Source organism: Pseudophryne corroboree, chromosome 2, assembly GCF_028390025.1.
Source record: "Pseudophryne corroboree isolate aPseCor3 chromosome 2, aPseCor3.hap2, whole genome shotgun sequence".
Taxonomy (NCBI): Eukaryota; Metazoa; Chordata; class Amphibia; order Anura; family Myobatrachidae; genus Pseudophryne; species Pseudophryne corroboree.
Window position 1 is genome coordinate 996541648 of NC_086445.1, and position 24704 is coordinate 996566351.

The 24704-nt window shown below is 47.6% G+C and overlaps 1 protein-coding gene across 2 annotated transcripts; it reads right to left on the bottom strand.

The window, feature by feature from the left end:
- Window positions 1-5948: 5948 nt before the first annotated feature.
- Window positions 5949-24642, bottom strand: ATP5PO (ATP synthase peripheral stalk subunit OSCP). 2 transcript variants are annotated; one of them, XM_063956511.1, is made up of 7 exons: window positions 24536-24642; window positions 14257-14307; window positions 13750-13860; window positions 12679-12808; window positions 12347-12459; window positions 11621-11707; window positions 5949-6125 (listed from the first exon to the last, which is right to left on the bottom strand). In XM_063956511.1, the coding sequence occupies exons 1-7, from the start codon at window positions 24563-24565 to the stop codon at window positions 6012-6014; spliced, it is 636 nt and encodes a 211-aa protein (XP_063812581.1). In that variant the 5' UTR covers window positions 24566-24642; the 3' UTR covers window positions 5949-6011. The 2 variants fall into 2 exon arrangements, with proteins under 2 accessions (XP_063812581.1, XP_063812582.1); XM_063956512.1 differs by having other exon boundaries at window positions 6106-6141.
- Between the last annotated feature and the right edge of the window lie 62 nt (window positions 24643-24704).

A 24704-nucleotide genomic window follows, 5' to 3' on the forward strand; every position in this document is an offset into this window, starting at 1 on the left:
TTTGAATGGAATCCTTATCTAGGGTTTCAAGTTCCGTAGATAAGGAATCTGTCCATGCCGCGATAGCACTACACACCCAGGCCGATGCCATAGCCGGTCTAACGATAGTTCCGGAATGTGTGTAAATGTGCTTCATGGTAACCTCCTGCTTACGATCAGCAGGATCCTTGAGGGAAGCTGTATCCTGAGAAGGCAGTGCCACCTTCTTGGATAAGCGTGTCAGCACCTTGTCTACCTTCGGCGAAGATTCCCATCGTATCCTGTCCTTTTGTGGAAAGGGATACGCCATAAGAATCCTTTTGGGAACTTGTCTCCTATCTGGTGATTCCCAAGCCTTTTCGCACAAGTCGCTTAGTTCAAATGAGGACGGAAAAGTGACCTCAGGCTTTTTCCCTTTATACATGTGTACCCTCGTGTCAGGGACAGGGGGTTCCTCAGTGATATGCAAAACCTCTTTAATGGCCATAATCATGTAACGAATACCTTTCGCCACCTTTGGCTGTAATTTTGCATCCTCATAGTCGACACTAGAGTCAGTCTCTGTGTCGGTATCTGTGTCAGTGATCTGGGATATGGTGCGTTTTTGAGACCCCGAAGGTCCTGGTGCCACAGGGACAGGCATGGTCTGACTACCTGACTGATCCCTAGCTTCAGCCTTGTCTAATCGTTTATGCAGTAAATTTACATTTGCATTTAAGACATTCCACATATCCACCCAGTCCGGTGTCGGCATTGCCGACGGCGACCTGACCATCATGCACTCCCCCTCCTCCTTAGGTGAGCCTTCCTCGTCAAACATGTCGACACACACGTACCGACACACTTCACACAGACAGGGAATCTCTTTTCTGAAGACAGGTTCCCCTTGCGGCCCTTTGGAGAGACAGAGTATGCCAGCACACACCCCAGCGCTATATGTCCCTGGAGAAAAACACAGAATGTTTACCCAGTAGCGCTGCTGTAGTGTATAAACGCCAATAATGTGCCCCCCCTCTACTTTAAAACCCCCTTTCACCGTGTGTCAAGCAGGGGAGGAGTCCGGGGAGCTTCCTCTCAGCGGTGCTGTGTAGAGAAAATGGCGCTGGCGAGTGCTGCGGGAGAAGCCCCGCCCCCTCGGCGGCAGGCTTCTATCCCGCTCAAACTTATTAAAAAATGGTGGGGGCTCTTTTATATATATATATATATATATATATATATATATATATATATATATATATATATGTACAGTGCCCACCTGTACATGTATATACACTTTTGCCATAGGAGAGGTGTTTTATTGCTGCCCAGGGCGCCCCCCCTGCGCCCTGCACCCTTACAGTGACCGCAGTGTGTGAGGTGTAGCGGAGCAATGACGCACAGCTGCAGTGCTGTGCGTTACCTCTGTGAAGCACCGAAGGCTTCTGCCGCCTGAGACGTCTTCTGTCTTAGTTTCTTCTGGCTCGGTGAGGAGAATGGCGGCGCGGCTCTGGGGTGAACGCCCAGGACGAACCTGTGTTCATTCCCTCTGGAGCTAATTGTGTCCAGTAGCCGAGCCTAACATTTAAGTAGGTCTGCTCCTCTCTCCTCAGTCCCTTGATGCAGGGAGCCTGTTGCCAGCAGTGCTCCCTGAAAAAGAGAAAAAATCCTAACAAAAATGCTTTCTAAGCAGGAGAGCTCCCTGCAGTGCACACATTCTCCTCTGGGCACAGTGTAAAACTGAGGTCTGGAGGAGGGGCATAGAGGGAGGAGCCAGTGCACACCCAGAATCCTAAAGTCTTTCTTAAAGTGCCCTATCTCCTGCGGAGCCTGTCTATTCCCCATGGTCCTTACGGAGTCCCCAGCATCCTCTAGGACGTTAGAGAAATCCTATTATTTACACTGAAATTCTGACACCGCAAAGCTCAAGCACAGTTACCATTCTTCCAATATTCAGAATTGCTTAGCCTCTGCTGCAGCCTCATATTCTGGTTCCTAGCTGATGGGGGTGGAACCCGGTGTGGTCCTCTGCTGCTACCCAGGTATGATGTGCTCCGCTCTTCTGCATAGTAATGTTAGAACATATTGTTATCTGACTTATTGTCAGCTTGACCCAGGCTGACCACTCTCCTCTGACCTCTTATGAACAGGCGTTTTCACCCACAGAACCAATGCTCACTGGATATTTTTAATGTTCATCATTCTCTGTATCTTCTAGAGACTGTCGTGCGTAGAAAGCGCAGGGAACCAGCACTGAGATACTCACACCACCCCCAATCATTCCACTCACTTAAGTCACATTTCTTCCTCATACTCCGATTTTATCCAAACACCAGAGCCTCTGGTAGGAGACTGTGGAAATCTATCCTAAGATCATCCTGAAAATTTCTGGCAAGGTACATCATGACCATTTGTTATCAGATTGTTGTCCGGACCTGCATCTTTTACGTCTGGGTTTTATCATCTTTTTTGACTTGTAAGAATTTTTTGGACTTTAACAAAAAGGACTTTTTATGAGAACTTTTAATAACTTTTTAAGATGTGTTGAAAATAAAACAAACAGTTTTTGCCTTTTCGATTGGGATTTACCATTAGCTTTTAAAAATAAACCTTTATGTGAGGATCCCAACTTCCTTAAGTGTGAGTTGGGTACACCCTATTATTTGTCATTAAGGGGGACATTTACTAAGCAGTGATAAAAGTGGAGACGTTGCCCATGGCAACCAATCAGCACTGACATAACATTTATAATTTGCATATTATAAAAGCATACAGAGCAGCCGATTGGTGGCCATTAGCAACTTCTACTCTGGATCACTTATCCAATTTAATCATTGCTTAGTAAATGTCCCCCTAAGTTGTGTATACAAAAGAAACCTTTATATATACTCTCAATTCCCATATTAAGTGAGTTTTTAGGTACGCTCACTTTGCAGATGAAGGGTTCCTTCATTCTACATTGTGGTGGCATACAATGGTTATTATAGGCTGACCATATTATCCTTTTAACCTGGGACACTCATGAATTACACAGGTTTTGTGGCTGGCTGACTACAAGCCTGCATTTCACCTGGTTTTAAGCAGCCACAGAACCTGTGTAATTCTTGTGTCCCAGGTTAAAGGGATAATATGGTCAGGCTTGTTATTATGACATTATTACACATTGTATGATTGTTTCTTTTTTCATGCATTAAAACTGGAGGAAATTCACTTTGAATAAGAGTGCGTGGCAAAAACATTTAAAGATACCTTTATATGAATAACAAGACCATTGATCCAGTGAGTCTATTGGTATGTTTATTTCCACCCATTGGTGACTGTGGTTGTTTGGAAACCTTCTTGTTTAAAAAGAAACCTTTATACATCTGGCAACCACACTCGACAAGTGCGTTATTGGTATGCCTGACATCACTTTTTCTGGAGTGCTATCCATTTCACTAACTGTTTAGACAATTTGTCTAATTAAATACTACACATTGTTGCCCTATTTTTTTCATTTACATGTACCACTTCGGGAAGAAACTCCTTTAAGAGGACTCAAAGTTGAAAAATCACTCACTGTCGGTTTGCTCCATAATCAGGGTTGCCTTTGATCTATTGCCTTATTGTGTGATTTGTTGTATCATTTTACCTGTGTTGGGCAGGTTTAGGCTTTTTGATTGGGCACAATACCCTTTTGCGCTAGAACTCCTTCATACCACCTATTTCAACACCTGTGCCTGTTGACCATGCAGTAATAATAATGATCCACTGTGGTTTGTGAGCAGAAGGCTGCCGCATTTGCTGAAATGAAGTTATCAAGCAGCAATTTGTCTCCATTTCCAATCACAGATAAATTAAGACACCTATTTGGAATATAGTGAAGCCATTGGAGAGATGTTGGACTTAGGTCCTTCCTCGGTTGACAAATACTTCAGTAAATTATTTAGACATTTTCAAGTATGAAAGCCAGAGTGAGAAATGCCTTGCACAGACGGTCAGTGACAACACAAGTATTGATGGTGTTCAAACACCTGTGCTGGAACTTATGCTTCACAGCATATAAGGGCTAATTCAGTAAGGATTGTATTTGCAGAGCTGTGCAAATGTAATCCTTAGCAATACAAATGCAGGTGGTTCATAGTACTTCCTTCCTGCACTTGCGATATCTAAAGTGCAATGCGATCGCAGTTCCGGATGAACATCGCAACATTCATCTGCGACTGCAAGCCTCAGCTTACTCATACTAGCAGTCGAAGTGCAGCTCGCAAGGCCAAGGAAACTGCATCTAGGATGCAGTCCCATCCGTCCCAGAGAGCGCCTCTGCCTGTCAATGAGGCTGAGGCCATCGCATTACTGCAATGTGATCAAAGGACCTGTTCTGCACACGCGCAGAATGGGTCTTGCGCATTCATCGGCATACGCGGTCCAACCTAATTCAGGCCTGTATAGTTTAGTATTACTACAGTTTAAGACAATGGTTCCCGAACTTTCTTGAAGCACAGCACCCCATCAGCATTTTTTTCTTCTTCACAGCACCCCTAGGATAAATTGTTTTATTGATACATTTGGAACGATTATGTGCTGGTGTACAGCTGTGCTTCTGTTTGTCCACATGCATTACGACAGGCAAAACTACAACTGATTTTACCCATCACTTTGACCAGTAAAAATTTGATTTGGACCTGGACCACCAACCCAAGACACCCCTGTAAGAGCCTTGCTGCACCACAGGGCACCTAGGCAAACGGTTTGTGAACCACTGTGTTAATCTGATGTGTTTATCTTTCTTACATCCTGGACAACTGTAAAGAAATAGACCAGAGGAGATCACAAGTATAGAGCAGTTTGTTTGTTTTTTAACTCAATGGTTAGAGAAAGAAGACAAAGATCTATTTACTGCCTAACAGAAATGTAGTGTCAATTTCTGCGAAGCCAAGATGGTCTACAAAAACCACTAAGTGTAGCCACATGAACTTTCAAGGTAATAAGAGCAAGACTCTTGTCTAATCCACCATGAAGAAAGTGCAGGGTCATACAAGTCTTTTGCTAAAAATAACGAATGCCTTCAAAATCCTCTGGTGAATAGAGTTTTGCTTTCTAGCATTAGGAAGCTTTTCCGTAACTACTCAAGCTACACAAACTCACAGATCTTTTGGATTGGGGTGAAGACTAGACATCCCTGATGAAGCAATATCAGACTGATATGGCAGAGGGGGCAAGACTGTGCCAGAAACATTCCCCAAACCTCTGCAAAATGCAGCATAAGCACAGCAGTAGCTTCTACTACAGGGGTATTCACCATGTAGCCCTCCAGCTGCTGTGGAACTACACATCCCAGCATGCCCGGACAGTTTTCACATGTCCTAAGAGCATGCTGTGATAGAAACATAGAATTTGACGGCAGATAAGAACCACATGGCCCACCTAGTCTGCCCCTTTTTTATCCTTTAGGTAATCTCAACCCTTTTTGAACCTTAATTCTTTGTAAGAATATTCATATGCCTATCCCAAGCATGTTTAAATTGCTCTACAGTCTTAGCCTCTGGGATGTGTAGTTCCACAGCAGCAGGAACGCAGCATGCTGAATATCCTTGTTCTACTGCTCCTTGCTGAAGTGCAGACAATGAGTGAATACACATAGCGTAGTTGGAAGTTCCACAGAATTGATACGAGCATCTATTCTGTATACTGGCTATAGATGAGTTACCATCCAAACAGGGAAGATTGGGGAAGCTGACAGGGCAGTAGTTCTAGGTAGCAGCGTTATGAGCAGATAACAGTTTAGGATGTGCTGGCAGGATTTTGGAAAGGATTTCTCATGAGCAACCTGCTGTGAGTGCATCATAACAGCCCCTTTTATTACAATATCTACTGCAGTTGTGATGCTCTCCAATATCCGGCAGCCTGTATACCACAGACAATGTACATTTCCTATAGCCATTTAGCCAGCAAACACTCAGCATTAGTGACAGTATTTAACGGACAAGAAAAGGAAGGAGACGGGTTACATATCACTTGGTAAAACGATTTATTGAGTAATCGGGCATTAGCGGCTGCAGAGGAGCCAGCGGAAATTACACAGTATCCCTCATGATCTTTCTCAGTTTCTCGATCTTGGTTTTTGTAGACATGTCAATGTATTTCTCCCCTATGCTGACAACCATTCCTCCCAGGATTGTGGGGTCAGTCTGAAATAAAAGACAACTGTAATAATAAGATTTTACTTACCGGTAAATCTATTTCTCGTAGTCCGTAGTGGATGCTGGGGACTCCGTCAGGACCATGGGGATTAGCGGCTCCGCAGGAGACAGGGCACAAAAATAAAGCTTTAGGATCAGGTGGTGTGCACTGGCTCCTCCCCCCATGACCCTCCTCCAAGCCTCAGTTAGGATACTGTGCCCGGACGAGCTGACACAATAAGGAAGGATTTTGAATCCCGGGTAAGACTCATATCAGCCACACCAATCACACCGTACAACTTGTGATCTGAACCCAGTTAACAGTATGACAACGTAGGAGCCTCTGAACAGACGGCTCACAACAATAACAACCCGATTTTTTTGTAACAATAACTATGTACAAGTATTGCAGACAATCCGCACTTGGGATGGGCGCCCAGCATCCACTACGGACTACGAGAAATAGATTTACCGGTAAGTAAAATCTTATTTTCTCTAACGTCCTAGTGGATGCTGGGGACTCCGTCAGGACCATGGGGATTATACCAAAGCTCCCAAACGGGCGGGAGAGTGCGGATGACTCTGCAGCACCGAATGAGAGAACTCCAGGTCCTCTTTAGCCAGGGTATCAAATTTGTAGAATTTTACAAACGTGTTCTCCCCCCGACCACGTAGTTGCTCGGCAGAGTTGTAATGCCGAGACCCCTCGGGCAGCCGCCCAGGATGAGCCCACCTTCCTTGTGGAATGGGCATTTACATATTTTGGCTGTGGCAGGCCTGCCACATAATGTGCAAGCTGAATTGTACTACACATCCAACTAGCAATCGTCTGCTTAGAAGCAAGAGCACCCAGTTTGTTGGGTGCATACAGGATAACAGCAAGTCAGTTTTCCTGACTCCAGCCGTCCTGGAAACCGATATTTTCAGGGCCCTGACAACATCTAGCAACTTGGAGTCCTCCAAGTCCCTAGTAGCCGCAGGTACCACAATAAGCTGGTTCAGGTGAAACGCTGACACCACCTTAGGGAGAAACTGGGGACGAGTCCGCAGCTCTGCCCTGTCCGAATGGACAATCAGATATGGGCTTTTGTGAGACAAAGCCGCCAATTCTGACACTCGCCTGGCCGAGGCCAGGGCCAACATCATGGTCACTTTCCATGTGAGATATTTCAAATCCACAGATTTGAGCGGTTTAAACCAATGTGATTTGAGGAATCCCAGTACTACGTTGAGATCCCACAGTGCCACTGGAGGCACAAAAGGGGGTTGTATATGCAGTACTCCCTTGACAAACTTCTGGACTTCAGGAACTGAAGCCCTTTCTGGAAGAAAATCGACAGGGCCGAAATTTGAACCTTAATGGACCCCAATCTGAGGCCCATAGACTCTCCTGTTTTCAGGAAATGCAGGAATCGACCGAATTGAAATTTCTTCGTGGAGCCTTCCTGGCCTCACACCACGCAACATATTTTCGCCACATGTGGTGATAATGTTGTGCGGTCACGTCCTTCCTGGCTTTGACCATGGTAGGAAAGACCTCTTCCGGAATGCCTTTTTCCCTTAGGATCCGGCGTTCAACCGCCATGCCGTCAAACGCAGCCGCGGTAAGTCTTGGAACAGACATGGTACGTGCTGAAGCAAGTCCCCTCTTAGCGGCAGAGGTCATGAGTCCTCTGTGAGTATCTCTTGAAGTTCCGGGTACCAAGTCCTTCTTGGCCAATCCGGAGCCACGAGTACAGTTCTTACTCCTCTACGTCTTATAATTCTCAATACCTTGGGTATGAGAAGCAGAGGAGGAAACACATACACCGACTGGTACGCCCACGGTGTTACCAGAACGTCCACAGCTATTGCCTGAAAGTCTCTTGACCTGGTGTAATACCTGTCCAGTTTTTTGTTCAGGCTGGACGCCATCATGTACACCTTTGGTCTTTCCCAACGGTTCACAATCATGTGGAAAACTTCCCGATGAAGTCCCCACTCTCCCGGGTGGAGGTCGTGCCTGCTGAGGAAGTCTACTTCCCAGTTGTCCACTCCCGGAATGAACACTGCTGACAGTGCTATCACATGATTTTCCGCCCAGCGAAAAATCCTTGCAGTTTTTGCCATTGCCCTCCTGCTTCTTGTGCCGCCCTGTCTGTTTACGTGGGCGACTGCCGTGATGTTGTCCCACTGGATCAATACCGGCTGACCTTGAAGCAGAGGTCTTGCTAAGCTTAGAGCATCATAAATTGCCCTTAGCTCCAGTATATTTATGTGGAGAAAAGTCTCCAGACTTGATCACACTCCCTGGAAATTTTTTCCCTGTGTGACTGCTCCCCAGCCTCTCAGGCTGGCCTCCGTGGTCACCAGCATCCAATCCTGAATGCCGAATCTGCGGCCCTCTAGAAGATGAGCACTCTGTAACCACCACAGGAGAGACACCCTTGTCCTTGGAGATAGGGTTATCCGCCGATGCATCTGAAGATGCGATCCGGACCATTTGTCCAGCAGATACCACTGAAAAGTTCTTGCGTGGAATCTGCCGAATGGAATCGCTTCGTAATAAGCCACCATTTTTCCCAGGACTCTTGTGCAATGATGCACTGACACTTTTCCTGGTTTTAGGAGGTTCCTGACTAGCTCGGATAACTCCCTGGCTTTCTCCTCCGGGAGAAACACCTTTTTCTGGACTGTGTCCAGAATCATCCCTAGGAACAGCAGACGTGTCGTCGGAAACAACTGCGATTTTGGAATATTTAGAATCCACCCGTGCTGTCGTAGAACTACTTGAGATAGTGCTACTCCGACCTCCAACTGTTCTCTGGACCTTGCTCTTATCAGGAGGTCGTCCATTTTCTTCGAAGAAGAATCATCATTTCGGGCATTACCTTGGTAAAGACCCGGAGTGCCGTGGACAATCCAAACGGCAGCGTCTGAAACTGATAGTGACAGTTCTGTACCACGAACCTGAGATACCCTTGGTGAGAAGGGCAAATTTGGACATGGAGGTAAGCATCCCTGATGTCCAGGGACACCATATAGTCCCCTTCTTCCTGGTTCGCTATCACTGCTCTGAGTGACTCCATCTTGATTTGAACCTTTGTAAGTGTTCAAATATTTCAGATTTAGAATAGGTCTCACCGAGCCTTCTGGTTTCAGTACCACAATATAGTGTGGAATAATACCCCTTTCCTTGTTGTAGGAGAGGTACTTTGATTATCACCTGCTGGGAATACAGCTTGTGAATTGTTTCCAATACTGGCTCCCTGTCGGAGGGAGACGTTGGTAAAGCAGACTTCAGGAACCTGCGAGGGGAAACGTCTCGACTTTCCAATCTGTACCCCTGGGATACTACTTGTAGGATCCAGGGGTCCTGTACGGCTCCAGCGTCATGCTGAGAACTTGGCAGAAGCGGTGGAAGGCTTCTGTTCCTGGGAATGGGCTGCCTGCTGCAGTCTTCTTCCCTTTCCTCTATCCCTGGGCAGATATGCTTATGGGGACGAAAGGACTGAGGCTGAAAAGACGGTGTCTTTTTCTGCATAGATATAGAAATGCATTTTTTAAATGCTCTATAGTAAATAAATACTGTCCCTGTCAAGGGTATCAATATTTTCAGTCAGGGAATCCGACCAAGCCACCCCCGCGCTGCACATCCAGGCTGAGGCGATCGCTGGTCGCAGTATAACACCAGTATGTGTGTATATACTTTTTAGGATATTTTCCAGCCTCCTATCAGTTGGCTCCTTGAGGGCGGCCGTATCTGGAGACGGTACCGCCACTTGTTTTGATAAGCGTGTGAGCGCCTTATCCACCCTAAGGGGTGTTTCCCAACGCGCCCTAACTTCTGGCGGGAAAGGGTATACCGCCAATAATTTTCTATCGGGGGAACCCCGCGCCTCATCACACACTTCATTTAATTTATCTGATTCAGGAAAAACTATAGGTAGTTTTTCCACACCCCACATAATACCCTTTTTTGTGGTACTTGTAGTATCAGAAATATGTAACACCTCCTTCATTGCCCTTAACAAGTAACGTGTGGCCCTAAAGGAAAATTCGTTTGTTTCTTCACCGTCGACACTGGAGTCAGTGTCCGTGTCTGTGTCGACCGACTGAGGTAAAATGGGCATTATAACGTCCCTGACGGTGTTCTAGACGCCTGGACAGATACTAATATGTTTGCCGGCCGTCTCCTGTCGTCAATTGACTTGCAGCGTGTTGACATTATCACGTAATTCCTTAAATAAGCCATCTATTCCGGTGTCGACTCCCTAGAGAGTGACATCACCATTACAGGCAATTTGCTCCGCCTCCCAACATCGTCCTCATACATGTCGACACACACGTACCGACACACAACACACACACAGGGAATGCTCTGATAGAGGACAGGACCCACTAGCCCTTTGGGGAGACAGAGGGAGAGTTTGCCAGCACACACCAAAAACGCTATAATTATACAGGGACAACCTTTATATAAGTGCTTTTCCCTTATAGCATTTTAATATATGTAGTCATATCGCCAAATCAGTGCCCCCCCTCTCTGTTTTAACCCTGTTTCTGTAGTGCAGTGCAGGGGAGAGCCTGGGAGCCTTCCCACCAGCATTTCTGTGAGGGAAAATGGCGCTGTGTGCTGAGGAGAATAGGCCCCGCCCCCTTTTCGGCGGGCTTCTTCTCCCGTTTTTCTGAGACCTGGCAGGGGTTAAATACATCCATATAGCCCCCAGGGGCTATGTGTGATGTATTTTTAGCCATAAAAAAGGTATTATACATTGCTGCCCAGGGCGCCCCCCCAGCGCCCTGCACCCTCCGTGACCGCTGTGTGAAGTGTGCTGACAACAATGGCGCACAGCTGCAGTGCTGTGCGCTACCTCAGGAAGACTGAAAAGTCTTCTGCCGCCTGCTTCTGGACCTCTTCCATCTTCGGCATCTGCAAGGGGGGTCGGCGGCGCGGCTCCGGGACGAACCCCAGGGTGAGACCTGTGTTCCGACTCCCTCTGGAGCTAATGGTGTCCAGTAGCCTAAGAAGCCAATCCATCCTGCACGCAGGTGAGTTCACTTCTCTCCCCTAAGTCCCTCGATGCAGTGAGCCTGTTGCCAGCAGGACTCACTGAAAATAAAAAACCTAAAAACTTTTTCTAAGCAGCTCTTTAGGAGAGCCACCTAGATTGCACCCTGCTCGGACGGGCACAAAAACCTAACTGAGGCTTGGAGGAGGGTCATGGGGGGAGGAGCCAGTGCACACCACCTGATCCTAAAGCTTTATTTTTGTGCCCTGTCTCCTGCGGAGCCGCTAATCCCCATGGTCCTGACGGAGTCCCCAGCATCCACTAGGACGTTAGAGAAAACATATGAATCGCTAATCTATCATGCACTAATTATAAAAACTAAATTAACCACAAACTGTAGTAATGAGCAATACTTAATACCAGACCCTTGCTAAAATACACCATCTAGCGAGTCAGATGTGGGGAACGCTTAGGGTCTGGCCTACTGTGTGATCACTTGTGTACAATGCCTACCTTGGTCTCCAGTTTCAGAGATTCTCCCTTTGCGAGAAAGCCATTGAGGGCAGATTTCAGTTCTGTTAAACTTGCTTCATCCAGAGGCTAAAAGACAGATTAATGTAAGTAAGGCACATGTGCAAGTGCACAGGGAACCTATACACAGCATTACAGGAGATCTGCAGCAGAAAACATTAACCCTCAATTAATCACAACAGCACGTTAAAGGAGGGCTTGTCCCTAATTTGATTAGTAGGAAACCTGCCTGTACTCCTCACAGCCCGCTCGGTAAATACTGTGCATCCCAGCGGATACAGTATCTCAGCGGTGCTGCCGAAGCAGTCTACAGTCTAACATGGCTGCAATGGGTAAGAACTACTTAGTCATAATCAAGGCAAGTTAATGATGACTTTTACATATAGAAGCAGCTTTAGAATGGATTAACCCCACTTTGGCATCACTGCCATTTCTTACTTCATGGGACCAGAACAGATTTATCAACAAATATCCCCAAAACAAGATAGTTTGTAATGTCAAATAAAAACAAAATGTCCACACTAAGCAAATCATTTTCACAATCACAGTATTCAGTATTCTGCTGTGTTGGTTATTAAGATTTCATTTAGTCTTCACGCTAGGCTGTTTTAGCAGGGTGCCACTACCTGCCCAATTTTTAAAGGGCAAAATGCACCCTGCTAAAACAGCATGCCTGCTGCCGCTTGAACAGAAACCATGTGCACTTACTGACGATGAAGTTACAGAGCACACCACCTCTCCCCGATGCGCACTCATGATCTTTGTGAATGAGGAAATGATATCTGCAGTAAAACGCAAACGACCGTTGGTAGCCAGCAGGTCTGCGAGGAAAAGGGGACACAATTAGCATCATTCGTGTTAATACAATCCTTAAACTCATGTAACTAGCTCTCTAGTCTACGCATCTTTTATCCATTCATGTAATAGAGTAGGGGCTACATTAGATGATAAAATTAAGTCTAATGAGATCTTTACCCTTGCACTGTCAGCCTGCGTGCATTGGAGAGTACAGTGCACAGAAATGGAACATTGACACTCACTGACAAAGTTGTTGGTGATTGGTAAGAACTTCTCCTTCGCCAGAAGATCAATGATGGTCTTTCGTTTCACAGCATACTTGATGTGGGGGTTTGTAATAATGGCATTTAGCTTGGGGTCCAAAAGGAGGGTCTAGAAGACAAAATGAGTAGTTTGTGAATGACTACACTGCTAGATAATTTACCAGTAAGAAAGGAGACAGCACTTAAAAATAAAAAATAAAACACAGAGTGGAGGCAACTGATTCACGAGCTGAGCCAGTATACAAGAGACTAGCTCACTAGGTACCAGTGACATCACTCAGACGCTGCATGAGCAAGACGCACGAAGCAATTGCTGCATTTTCATACTGGCTCAGCACATGACATCCACTGATCAGGGACCAGGAACACTTTGGGGCTGCTGCAAAGCTGAATGCAAGTCCACGTACCAAGCATCTCCAACATGATTTCACCCTGTGCATGCTCCAAAACCAACTGTATGTAACCATGGGTATTGTAGATTATACGCAATTCAGTTGCAGCTCTACTTGTAACAGTGGCGAAGTCAAATGAGGTTAAATGCAGAGACTCACAGGCTTACAGGCAGACAGTCCGCACGAAGGACCGAGCTGGTGCAGCTGCACACGCATAATGAGGACACATGAAAGCAAGCACACGGACAGGAGCAGTTCTGGCTACAGAGGAGCTATTTGGCTCCATGAACGCCATGTGGGAGCAACTATGGCTGGCCCTCGTTCAACTCTGCATCTGTTCGGTCACCCCCCCCCCCCCACCACCACTTTATCAGACGGGAACATAAGAAACAGATTTCAGGCATAGAGCTATATAAAAGGAGCAGGAAAGATAGGAATAGATTACACTGAGACATGGTACATAATAATCATAACTAGGCAAATACATCCCAACACTAATAAATGTTCTGTTTATACTGCAGACATAAAAACAGCAAGAAACATAAGAATATTACAGAAGGCCACTATACAGTATATGGATTGGCTGGTCTGTGCTCCCGCCATATAGATGAAACATCCCGTCCTCATAACGGAACTGTAAGCAGCCATACTCACTCACCGACACTCTGTTCAGGTCTTTCTCCACCTGATCCAGTTTCTTCTCCTTGGAAGCAGCAGAGTAGAGGGCAGTAGAATAGCGTCCCCCCAGGCCAAACACCTGAATAGGGGGCTGCAGGGAAAAAGAAAGAGCATTCATAATTATCCAATAACTTTCCTCTGGTAATTTCATAGGAGAGGGGCACTGAAGACAGTGCGGACCCCTCTAACAAGGCAGCGTCCCCGCACCCACCCCTCTAACAAGGCAGCGTCCCCGCACCCACCCCTCTAACAAGGCAGCGTCCCCGCACCCACCCCTCTAACAAGGCAGCGTCACCATGACGATCTGAATGACTATGTATTGTAGAACCAGAGGAACCTGGGAATAAGAGCTGCATGAAGCAGTCCGCGAGCATCAGCAGTTAGCAAAAAGTTAGTGCTCATAAGTAAATATCTCAAGCACAGCAGCGTATGCCCCCATTGATAGAAACCCCATAAACAGCAACCCAAGCCCAGATTTCAGACTTACCCTGACCAACTTGGCGACTGGTCTGGACACGCTGGTGCTGAAGGAGCGCACCTAAAGCAGAAATAAAGCAGTTATCCCAACAAGCAGATCAATGACAGAATTACAGACATAATACTACAGAGATTCTACGCCCTATAACCAGTCACCAGCAAGCTGGTCAGATATCTGTGTATATGGCCCCAAAACGACAGTCAAGAAAAACCTGACAGAAACGGACTGTCTCTCTTTCAGACATTCCTGTAACATTACTGCTATCGGCCTGTGTACAGTCATCAGCTAGCGACACAACAGGCTTCCACGGGATCTGGCAGCTCAATCACGACCTATATCTGGAGCTTCGTAAGCCGAGCGTGGCGAATGTGGAAAATTATTATTCACCGCCCAGGTCAGATGCCACAATCTGACCAAGTGCAGCGAGATTTATAGTAGCTACAGGTGGAACTAAGCAGACGCACAGTCAGTAACCAAAACCACAGGGAAACATGCGTTCTAGATCAGTGTTCACTCCAGCACCCTGCACCTAATCAGTGAGGAGGGCATATTTTAATTTCTAAGGGCAAAATTGTGTGTGTGTGATGTATCGATACAGTAGCCAAGGGCGTAGCTACCATAGGTGCAGGGAGTACAGCTGCTATAGGGCCCAGAGCTGATAGGGGCCACCTTCCCTGTCACAGTTACATGTGTTATATACAGGGGCATAGATGCAGGAAGTGCAGCTATGGAGCCCAGAGCTGAGAGGGGCCACCTTCCCTGTCACAGTTACATGTGTTATATACAGGGCCGTAGCTACCATAGGTGCAGGGAGTACAGCTGCTATAGGGCCCAGAGCTGATAGGGGCCACCTTCCCTGTCACAGTTACATGTGTTATATACAGGGGCATAGATGCAGGAAGTGCAGCTATGGAGCCCAGAGCTGAGAGGGGCCACATTCCCTGTCACAGTTACATGTGTTATATACAAAGGCGTAGCTACCATAGGTGCAGGGAGTGCAGCAGCTTTGGGGCCAGAGCTGAGAGGTGCCACCTTCCCTGTCACAGTTACACGTGTTATATACAAGGGCGTAGCTGCCATAGGTGCAGGGAGTGCAGCTGCTATGGGGCCAGAGCTGAGAGGTGCCACCTTCCCTGTCACAGTTACACGTGTTATATACAAGGGCGTAGCTACCATAGGTGCAGGGAGTACAGCTGCTATAGGGCCCAGAGCTGAGAGGGGCCACCTTCCCTGTCACAGTTACACGTGTTATATACAAGGGCGTAGCTGCCATAGGTGCAGGGAGTGCAGCTGCTATGGGGCCAGAGCTGAGAGGTGCCACCTTCCCTGTCACAGTTACATGTGTTATATACAAGGGCGTAGCTGCCATAGGTGCAGGGAGTGCAGCTGCTATGGGGCCAGAGCTGATAGGGGCCACCTACCCTGCCAGTGTTACATGTGTTATACATATTTTTTTTAAACCATTGGGTGACGCATTGGGGCTCTTACAAACTTTTGCCTTGTGGTCTACAATATATCTAGGTATGTCCCTGCACCTGCTCATAGTAATGTGGTATACAATGAACTGGAGGGCATTATAATGATACATAATATGAACTGTAGGCCCTGTAATGTGCTATAATATGAACTGGGGCACTAATGTGTACTGGCAGCACTACAATGTGACATAATGTGAACAAGGGCACTACTATGGAGCATAACATTAACCACTACTGTGGCGAAGTGTGTCTCTCTAGAAGCATTGGGACAGGGGCCCACAAAAGTCTGGTTACACCCCGACAGTAGATATAGCAATAGATCATAACTAAAATGTTGCCCCTCAAACTTAAAATCTACCCTCCTCACTGATTAGGCACAATGTACTAAAGTGAACACTAGGGTCGCGTGACGGATATAGAAAGGACAAGCACATGGACGGCAGCCTCACTGGGAATCCATCAGTGGCTACAGGTCATGGTGAATATTAGGACAGGAAAGAGACCATTCATTTGCAGGGTGTTCTAGGTGTATCATTCCTGATTCATGAAGGACATTCACGAGCCAATAATTTTGCGACAGCACAGTGGTTAGCATTGTTCACAGCACTGGGGACTTGGGTCGGATTCTGACCAATGCCATCTGTATGGAGTTTGTATGTGTTAGTCTCTCAGTTATTCTGGTTACTTCCCACAAAGTCCAAAAACATAATGGAAATTAATTGGCTTTGTAAGAAAAATAAGTGACATGCAGAGTAGGGAATTTAGACAGTAAGCTGCAATGGGGCAGAAGCCAACTTGAAATATTACATAAGACTATGTTAGCTACGTACGGATTCTGTGTTGTCATACAAATAAGTGACAATGACGTAGTATCGGGATTACGGCTGTCAAAACACAGACGCTGGGATCCCGACACAGCTAAGAAGACCGGGACTGGAATCCCGAATGGACTCAGAAACCCGGAGCCAGAATACAGACATTCAGAATCCCAATCCCAGGTTTAGGTTGCGGGAGGGGTGAGTTAGGAAGCCATTGGGGGAAGGTAAGTATACATGAACTTCCCCAGGTTGAGATTCTCGCTGTCTGTATTCTGACTGCAGGCATCCTGACCACCAGCATAACCAACCCAACTCGTAGCATCCTATGAGGGGAATTCAATTGTTTTGGGTGTCTAAAAATCCCATCTAAACTAGACGTTTTAGACGCCCAAACAATTGTCAGGATTCAATTGATGTTTGGGCTCCTATGCATATCATGCCCAGACAGGGTTTAGCTGCATAAAACTGCTAAACCCATCTCAAGCTCTGACTTAGCGCACATTTCTCCTCACACCTCAGGAGGCTGCAAGAAGAAATGTCATTCCTGTGGCTATCAGGCGTCTAAATGGAGCAACAAGTGAATTGTCCCGTTTTTGCGCCCCCTAGTGGTAGTCACAGGGAAAAAATAAGAATTTACTTACCGATAATTCTATTTCTCGTAGTCCGTAGTGGATGCTGGGGACTCCGTCAGGACCATGGGGAATAGCGGCTCCGCAGGAGACAGGGCACAAAAATAAAGCTTTAGGATCAGGTGGTGTGTACTGGCTCCTCCCCCTATGACCCTCCTCCAAGCCTCAGTTAGGATACTGTGCCCGGACGAGCGTACACAATAAGGAAGGATATTGAACCCCGGGTAAGACTCATACCAGCCACACCAATCACACCGTATAACTTGTGATCTGAACCCAGTTAACAGTATGACAAACGTAGGAGCCTCTGAACAGACGGCTCACAACAAATAACAACCCGATTTTTTTGTAACAATAACTATGTACAAGTATTGCAGACAATCCGCACTTGGGATGGGCGCCCAGCATCCACTACGGACTACGAGAAATAGAATTATCGGTAAGTAAATTCTTATTTTCTCTAACGTCCTAAGTGGATGCTGGGGACTCCGTCAGGACCATGGGGATTATACCAAAGCTCCCAAACGGGCGGGAGAGTGCGGATGACTCTGCAGCACCGAATGAGAGAACTCAAGGTCCTCCTCAGCCAGGGTATCAAATTTGTAGAATTTTGCAAACGTATTTGCCCCTGACCAAGTAGCAGCTCGGCAGAGTTGTAATGCCGAGACTCCCCGGGCAGCCGCCCAGGATGAGCCCACTTTCCTTGTGGAATGGGCCTTGACAGATTTAGGTTGTGGCAAGCCTGCCACAGAATGTGCAAGTTGAATTGTGCTACAAATCCAACGAGCAATCGTCTGCTTAGAAGCAGGAGCACCCAGCTTGTTGGGTGCATACAATATAAGCAGCGAGTCAGACTTTCTGACTCCCGCCGTTCTTGAAATATATATTTTCAATGCCCGGACCACGTCCAACAACTTGGAATCCTCCAACTCGTTAGTAGCCGCAGGCACCACAATAGGCTGGTTCAGGTGAAACGCTGACACCACCTTAGGCAGAAAATGAGGACGCGTCCGCAGTTCTGCCCTGTCCGTATGGAAAATCAGATATGGGCTCTTATATGATAAAGCCGCCAATTCTGATACTCTCCTGGCTGAAGCCAGGGCCAGTAGCATGGTTACTTTCCATGTGAGATACTTCAGCTCCACCGATTTGAGCGGCTCAAACCAATGGGATTTGAGAAAATCCAAGACTACATTAAAATCCCACGGTGCCACTGGGGGCACAACCGGGGGCTGTATATGTAGTACTCCTTTTACAAAAGTCTGGACTTCAGGAACTGAAGCCAATTCTTTCTGGAAGAAAATCGACAGGGCCGAAATTTGAACCTTAATGGACCCCAATTTGAGGCCCATAGACAATCCTGTTTGCAGGAAATGTAGGAATCGACCCAGTTGAAATTCCTCCATGGGGGCCTTCCTGGCCTCACACCACGCAACATATTTTCTCCAAATGCGGTGATAATGTTGTGCAGTCACCTCCTTCCTGGCTTTTACCAGTGTAGGAATGACCTCTTCCGGAATGCCTTTTTCCTTTAGAATTCGGCGTTCAACCGCCATGCCGTCAAACGCAGCCGCGGTAAGTCTTGGAATAGACACGGTCCCTGCTGAAGCAGGTCCCGTCTTAGAGGTAGAGGCCACGGATCTTCCGTGAGCATCTCCTGAAGTTCCGGGTACCAAGTTCTTCTTGGCCAATCCGGAGCCACGAGTATCGTTCTTACTCCCCTTTGCCGTATAATTCTCAGTACTTTTGGCATGAGAGGCAGAGGAGGAAACACATACACTGACTGGAACACCCACGGTGTTACCAGAGCGTCCACAGCTATTGCCTGAGGGTCTCTTGACCTGGCGCAATACCTGTCCAGTTTTTTGTTGAGGCGGGACGCCATCATATCCACCTTTGGTTTTTCCCAACGGTTCACAATCATGTGGAAGACTTCTGGATGAAGTCCCCACTCTCCCGGGTGTAGATCGTGTCTGCTGAGGAAGTCTGCTTCCCAGTTGTCCACTCCCGGAATGAATACTGCTGACAGTGCTATCACATGATCTTCCGCCCAGCGAAGAATCCTTGCAGCTTCTGCCATTGCTGTCCTGCTTCTTGTGCCGCCCTGTCTGTTTACGTGGGCGACTGCCGTGATGTTGTCCGACTGGATCAACACCGGCTGACCCTGAAGCAGGGGTTTTGCCAGACTTAGAGCATTGTAAATCGCTCTTAGCTCCAGTATATTTATGTGAAGAGACATCTCCAGGCTTGACCATACTCCCTGGAAGTTTCTTCCTTGTGTGACCGCTCCCCAGCCTCTCAGACTGGCATCCGTGGTCACCAGGACCCAGTCCTGTATGCCGAATCTGCGGCCCTCTAACAGATGAGCACTCTGCAACCACCACAGAAGAGACACCCTTGTCCGTGGCGATAAGGTTATCCGCTGATGCATCTGCAGATGCGATCCGGACCATTTGTCCAGCAGATCCCACTGAAAAGTTCGTGCGTGGAATCTGCCGAATGGAATCGCTTCGTAAGAAGCCACCATCTTTCCCAGGACTCTTGTGCATTGATGTACAGACACTGTCCCTGGTTTTAGGAGGTTCCTGACAAGTTCGGATAACTCCCTGGCTTTCTCCTCCGGAAGAAACACCTTTTTCTGAACCGTGTCCAGAATCATTCCCAGGAACAGCAGACGTGTTGTCGGGGTCAACTGAGATTTTGGAAAATTCAGAATCCACCCGTGTTGTTGCAGCACTACTTGGGTTAGTGCTACTCCGTCCTCCAGCTGTTCTCTGGACCTTGCCCTTATCAGGAGATCGTCCAAGTAAGGGATAATTAATACGCCTCTTCTTCGCAGAAGAATCATCATTTCGGCCATTACCTTGGTAAAGACCCGAGGTGCCGTGGACAATCCAAACGGCAGCGTCTGAAACTGATAATGACAGTTTTGCACCACGAACCTGAGGTACCCTTGATGTGAAGGGCAAATTGGGACATGCAGGTAAGCATCCTTTATGTCCAGGGACACCATAAAGTCCCCTTCTTCCAGATTCGCTATCACTGCTCTGAGTGACTCCATCTTGAACTTGAATTTTTGTATGTACAGGTTCAAAGATTTCAGATTTAGAATAGGTCTTACCGAGCCGTCCGGCTTCGGTACCACAAATAGCGTGGAGTAATACCCCTTTCCCTGTTGTAGGAGGGGTACCTTGACTATCACCTGCTGAGCAAACAGCTTGTGAATGGCTTCCAATACCGTCTCCCTGTCTGAGGGAGACGTTGGCAAAGCAGACTTTAGGAACCGGCGAGGGGGAGACTTCTCGAATTCCAACCTGTAACCCTGAGATACTACCTGCAGAATCCAGGGGTCCACCTGTGAGCAAGCCCACTGTGCGCTGAAATTCTTGAGTCGACCCGCCACCGTTCCTGAGTCCGCTTGTAAGGCCCCAGCGTCATGCTGAGGGCTTTGCAGAACCCTGGGAGGGCTTCTGTTCCTGGGCAGGGGCTGTGCCCTCTCTTACCCCTTCCTCTGCCCCTAGGCAGATATGACTGTCCTTTTGTCCGCTTGTTCTTATAGGACCGAAAGGACTGCGGCTGAAAAGACGGTGTCTTTTTCTGTTGGGAGGGGGTCTGAGGTAAAAAGGTGGATTTTCCGGCAGTTGCCGTGGCCACCAGATCCGATAGACCGACGCCAAATAATTCCTCCCCTTTATACGGCAATACTTCCATATGTCGTTTGGAATCCGCATCACCTGACCACTGTCGCGTCCATAAACTCCTTCTGGCAGATATGGACATCGCATTTACTCTCGATGCCAGAGTGCAAATATCTCTCTGCGCATCTCGCATATAAAGGAAAGCATCCTTTAATTGCTCTATAGTCAATAAAATACTGTCCCTATCCAGGGTATCAATATTTTCAGTCAGGGAATCCAACCAGACGACCCCAGCACTGCACATCCAGGCTGAGGCGATGGCCGGTCGCAGTATAACACCAGTATGTGTGTATATACTTTTTAGGGTAGTTTCCAGTCTCCTATCTGCTGGATCCTTGAGGGCGGCCGTATCCGGAGACGGTAACGCCACTTGTTTTGATAAGCGTGTGAGCGCCTTATCCACCCTAGGGGGTGTTTCCCAGCGCGCCCTAACCTCTGGCGGGAAAGGGTATAATGCTAATAACTTTTTTGAAATTAGCATTTTTCTATCTGGGTTAAACCACGCTTCATCACATACATCATTTAATTCCTCTGATTCAGGAAAAACTACAGGTAGTTTTTTCACCCCCCACATAATACCCCTTTTTGTGGTACTTGCAGCATCAGAGATATGCAAAGCCTCCTTCATTGCCGTGATCATATAACGTGTGGCCCTACTTGAAAATACGTTTGTTTCATCACCGTCGACACTAGATTCAGTGTCTGTGTCTGGGTCTGTGTCGACCGACTGAGGTAAAGGGCGCTTTACAGCCCCTGACGGTGTCTGAGACGCCTGGGCAGGTACTAACTGGTTTGCCGGCCGTCTCATGTCGTCAACTGATTTTTGTAATGTGCTGACATTATCACGTAATTCCATAAACAAAGCCATCCATTCCGGTGTCGACTCCCTGGGGGGTGACATCACCATTATCGGCAATTGCTCTGCCTCCACGCCAACATCGTCCTCATACATGTCGACACACACGTACCGACACACAGCAGACACACAGGGAATGCTCTTATCGAAGACAGGACCCCACTAGCCCTTTGGGGAGACAGAGGGAGAGTTTGCCAGCACACACCCAAGCGCTATAATATATATGGGAACAACCTTATACAAGTGTTGTTCCTTATAGCAGCTTAAATATATCCAGTATATCGCCAAAAAATGCCCCCCCTCTCTGTTTTACCCTGTTTCTGTAGTGCAGTGCAGGGGAGAGTCCTGGGAGCCTTCCTCACAGCGGAGCTGAGCAGGAAAATGGCGCTGTGTGCTGAGGAGAATAAGCCCCGCCCCCTATTTCGGCGGGCTTTCCTCCCGTGGATTTAGATAACTGGCATGGGTTAAATACATACATATAGCCTTAATGGCTATATGTGATGTATTCTTTTGCCTTAAGGTAATAAAATATTGCTGCCCAGGGCGCCCCCAGCAGCGCCCTGCACCCTCCGTGACCGCTTGGTGTGAAGTGTGTGACAACAATGGCGCACAGCTGCAGTGCTGTGCGCTACCTTCATGAAGACTGAAAAGCCTTCTGCCGCCTGTTTCCGGACCTTCAATCTTCAGCATCTGTAAGGGGGGTCGGCGGCGCGGCTCCGGGACGAACCCCAGGGTGAGACCTGTGTTCCGACTCCCTCTGGAGCTAATGGTGTCCAGTAGCCTAAGAATCCAATCCATCCTGCACGCAGGTGAGTTGAAATTCTCTCCCCTAAGTCCCTCGATGCAGTGAGCCTGTTGCCAGCAGGACTCACTGAAAATAAAAAACCTAAAAAACTTTTTCTAAGCAGCTCTTTAAGAGAGCCACCTAGATTGCACCCTGCTCGGACGGGCACAAAAACCTAACTGAGGCTTGGAGGAGGGTCATAGGGGGAGGAGCCAGTACACACCACCTGATCCTAAAGCTTTATTTTTGTGCCCTGTCTCCTGCGGAGCCGCTATTCCCCATGGTCCTGACGGAGTCCCCAGCATCCACTTAGGACGTTAGAGAAATAACTAAATTGGCCCCTATGAATGCCAACTATAAGCTGCTGTATAATATAACACTGAAGGTCGCCCATTACACTCTACAAAGCCCTGGACCTGTTGGCCACTGCATTCACGCTCTCAAATGTAGCCTACAAACATGCTGCGGTAAGCTGAGAAGACGAGGGGCATTGGTGCACCCACTCTGCGCTCCAGTATACATGCATGCAGTCCAAACAACGCCTCTGCAAATCACAGTCCCACCATACGGATGGTGTAATGGTTAGCTTACTGCCTCACAGCACTGGGAACATGGGTTCAATTCCCACCACGGCGCTCCCTGTGCTTGTGCAGGTTTCCTCCACACTCCAAAAAAATGCTGATCGTGTAGGTTAATTGGCTCCCAACAAAAATTAACCCTAGTGTGTGCGTGTACATGGGCAGACTAGAAGGGCCAAGCGATTCTTATCTGCTGTCAAATTCTATGTTTCTTTGATATCTACAGCCATTATTCTCTATAGGAAATCCAAGCACATGGCAAATCCACATCAGCATTTCCGTGTGCACTGCCTAGATGCTGCTTCGTTGTACTGTGTTATGCCCCTTTCACACCGCACAAATAACCTGGTATCGCCCTGGTATATTGCCAGGTCGCTGTGCAGTGTGAAAGGGGCCATGATGAATTCCCAGGTCGCCCGACCAGGTAATTCAACCCGGGAATAAAGCAGGGTCACTCCTGGGTTAAATACCCGGTCAGGTGCAGTGTGAACGGGTTGCCGTGTCGATGCAACCCAGTATCCGTTCTTTGCATAGGGAGAGGCGGCGCGGAAATGATCTCCTCTCCCAGCACCACCTCTGCACCCACCCCCGATGGTAACCTGACCCGGCATATTGCGGAGTCAGGGAAGCCAGTGTTAGGGTCCAATGCCGGCTCGCACTCGGGAAGTACTCGTTTCCAATACCCGGGTGCGACCCCCGCATTTGCGATATAACAGGTGTAACTGACCTATCGGTGGGTGACTGTAGTATAGCAGCAACGTACAGCCTTCATTATCACTATTCACTACATTTTTATAACAGATCCGGCTCTGTCTATACTTTTAGCGTGTCCAAATGCCACTACACCGCAGGCTACCCAGGTCCGAACCAGATCGGATTCCTGATTTGACCCAGGGAAATTTTCGACCCGGGTAGACCTGGCAATAACCTGGGTTACTGCAGAAGAGGCAAAGGGGTGTAACTGAATCCACCCCTTGAACGAATAATACTGAGCTACACGATTTAGCAGAAGGAGCCACTGCGGCATAAAGTATTATGCAGTGCTGGGCAGGTCAGCCTACAATAAATATGTATATATATATATATATATATATATATATATATATATATATATATATATATACACACACACACACACACACACACACACACACACATATATATATATATATACATACATACATACATAGACACATATACACACAGTTGCATCATACTGTAATTCACTGCTACTGCAACTAATAATAATAATACTAGCAGTGCATAGGCCCGCAGACACGCTGTGAGCAATGACAGTGTGGGGCTGCCTGCAGCAGGAGATGGCAGCACAGTGGTAAGTATCACACAGTATATTGCCGGTGAATGCGGGGGTCACACAGGTTGCAGCCATTAGGCCGGCAACCCCCACCCCTGCCGGCGCCCACAGTACCCCTCGCCCCGGTTATACCTTGAGGGAGATCCTGCCGGCCGCTGCCATCTTCTCCTCCGCCCGCTGCTCTAGGTCACCTCAGTAACACCGCCTACCAGTCAGCGCGCGGCCCGCGTCACTACGCGACGAAGTAGCGGAGACGTCATGCAGCGCGTCCCGCGGTGCCTTCCGGGTAATGTAGTCCGAG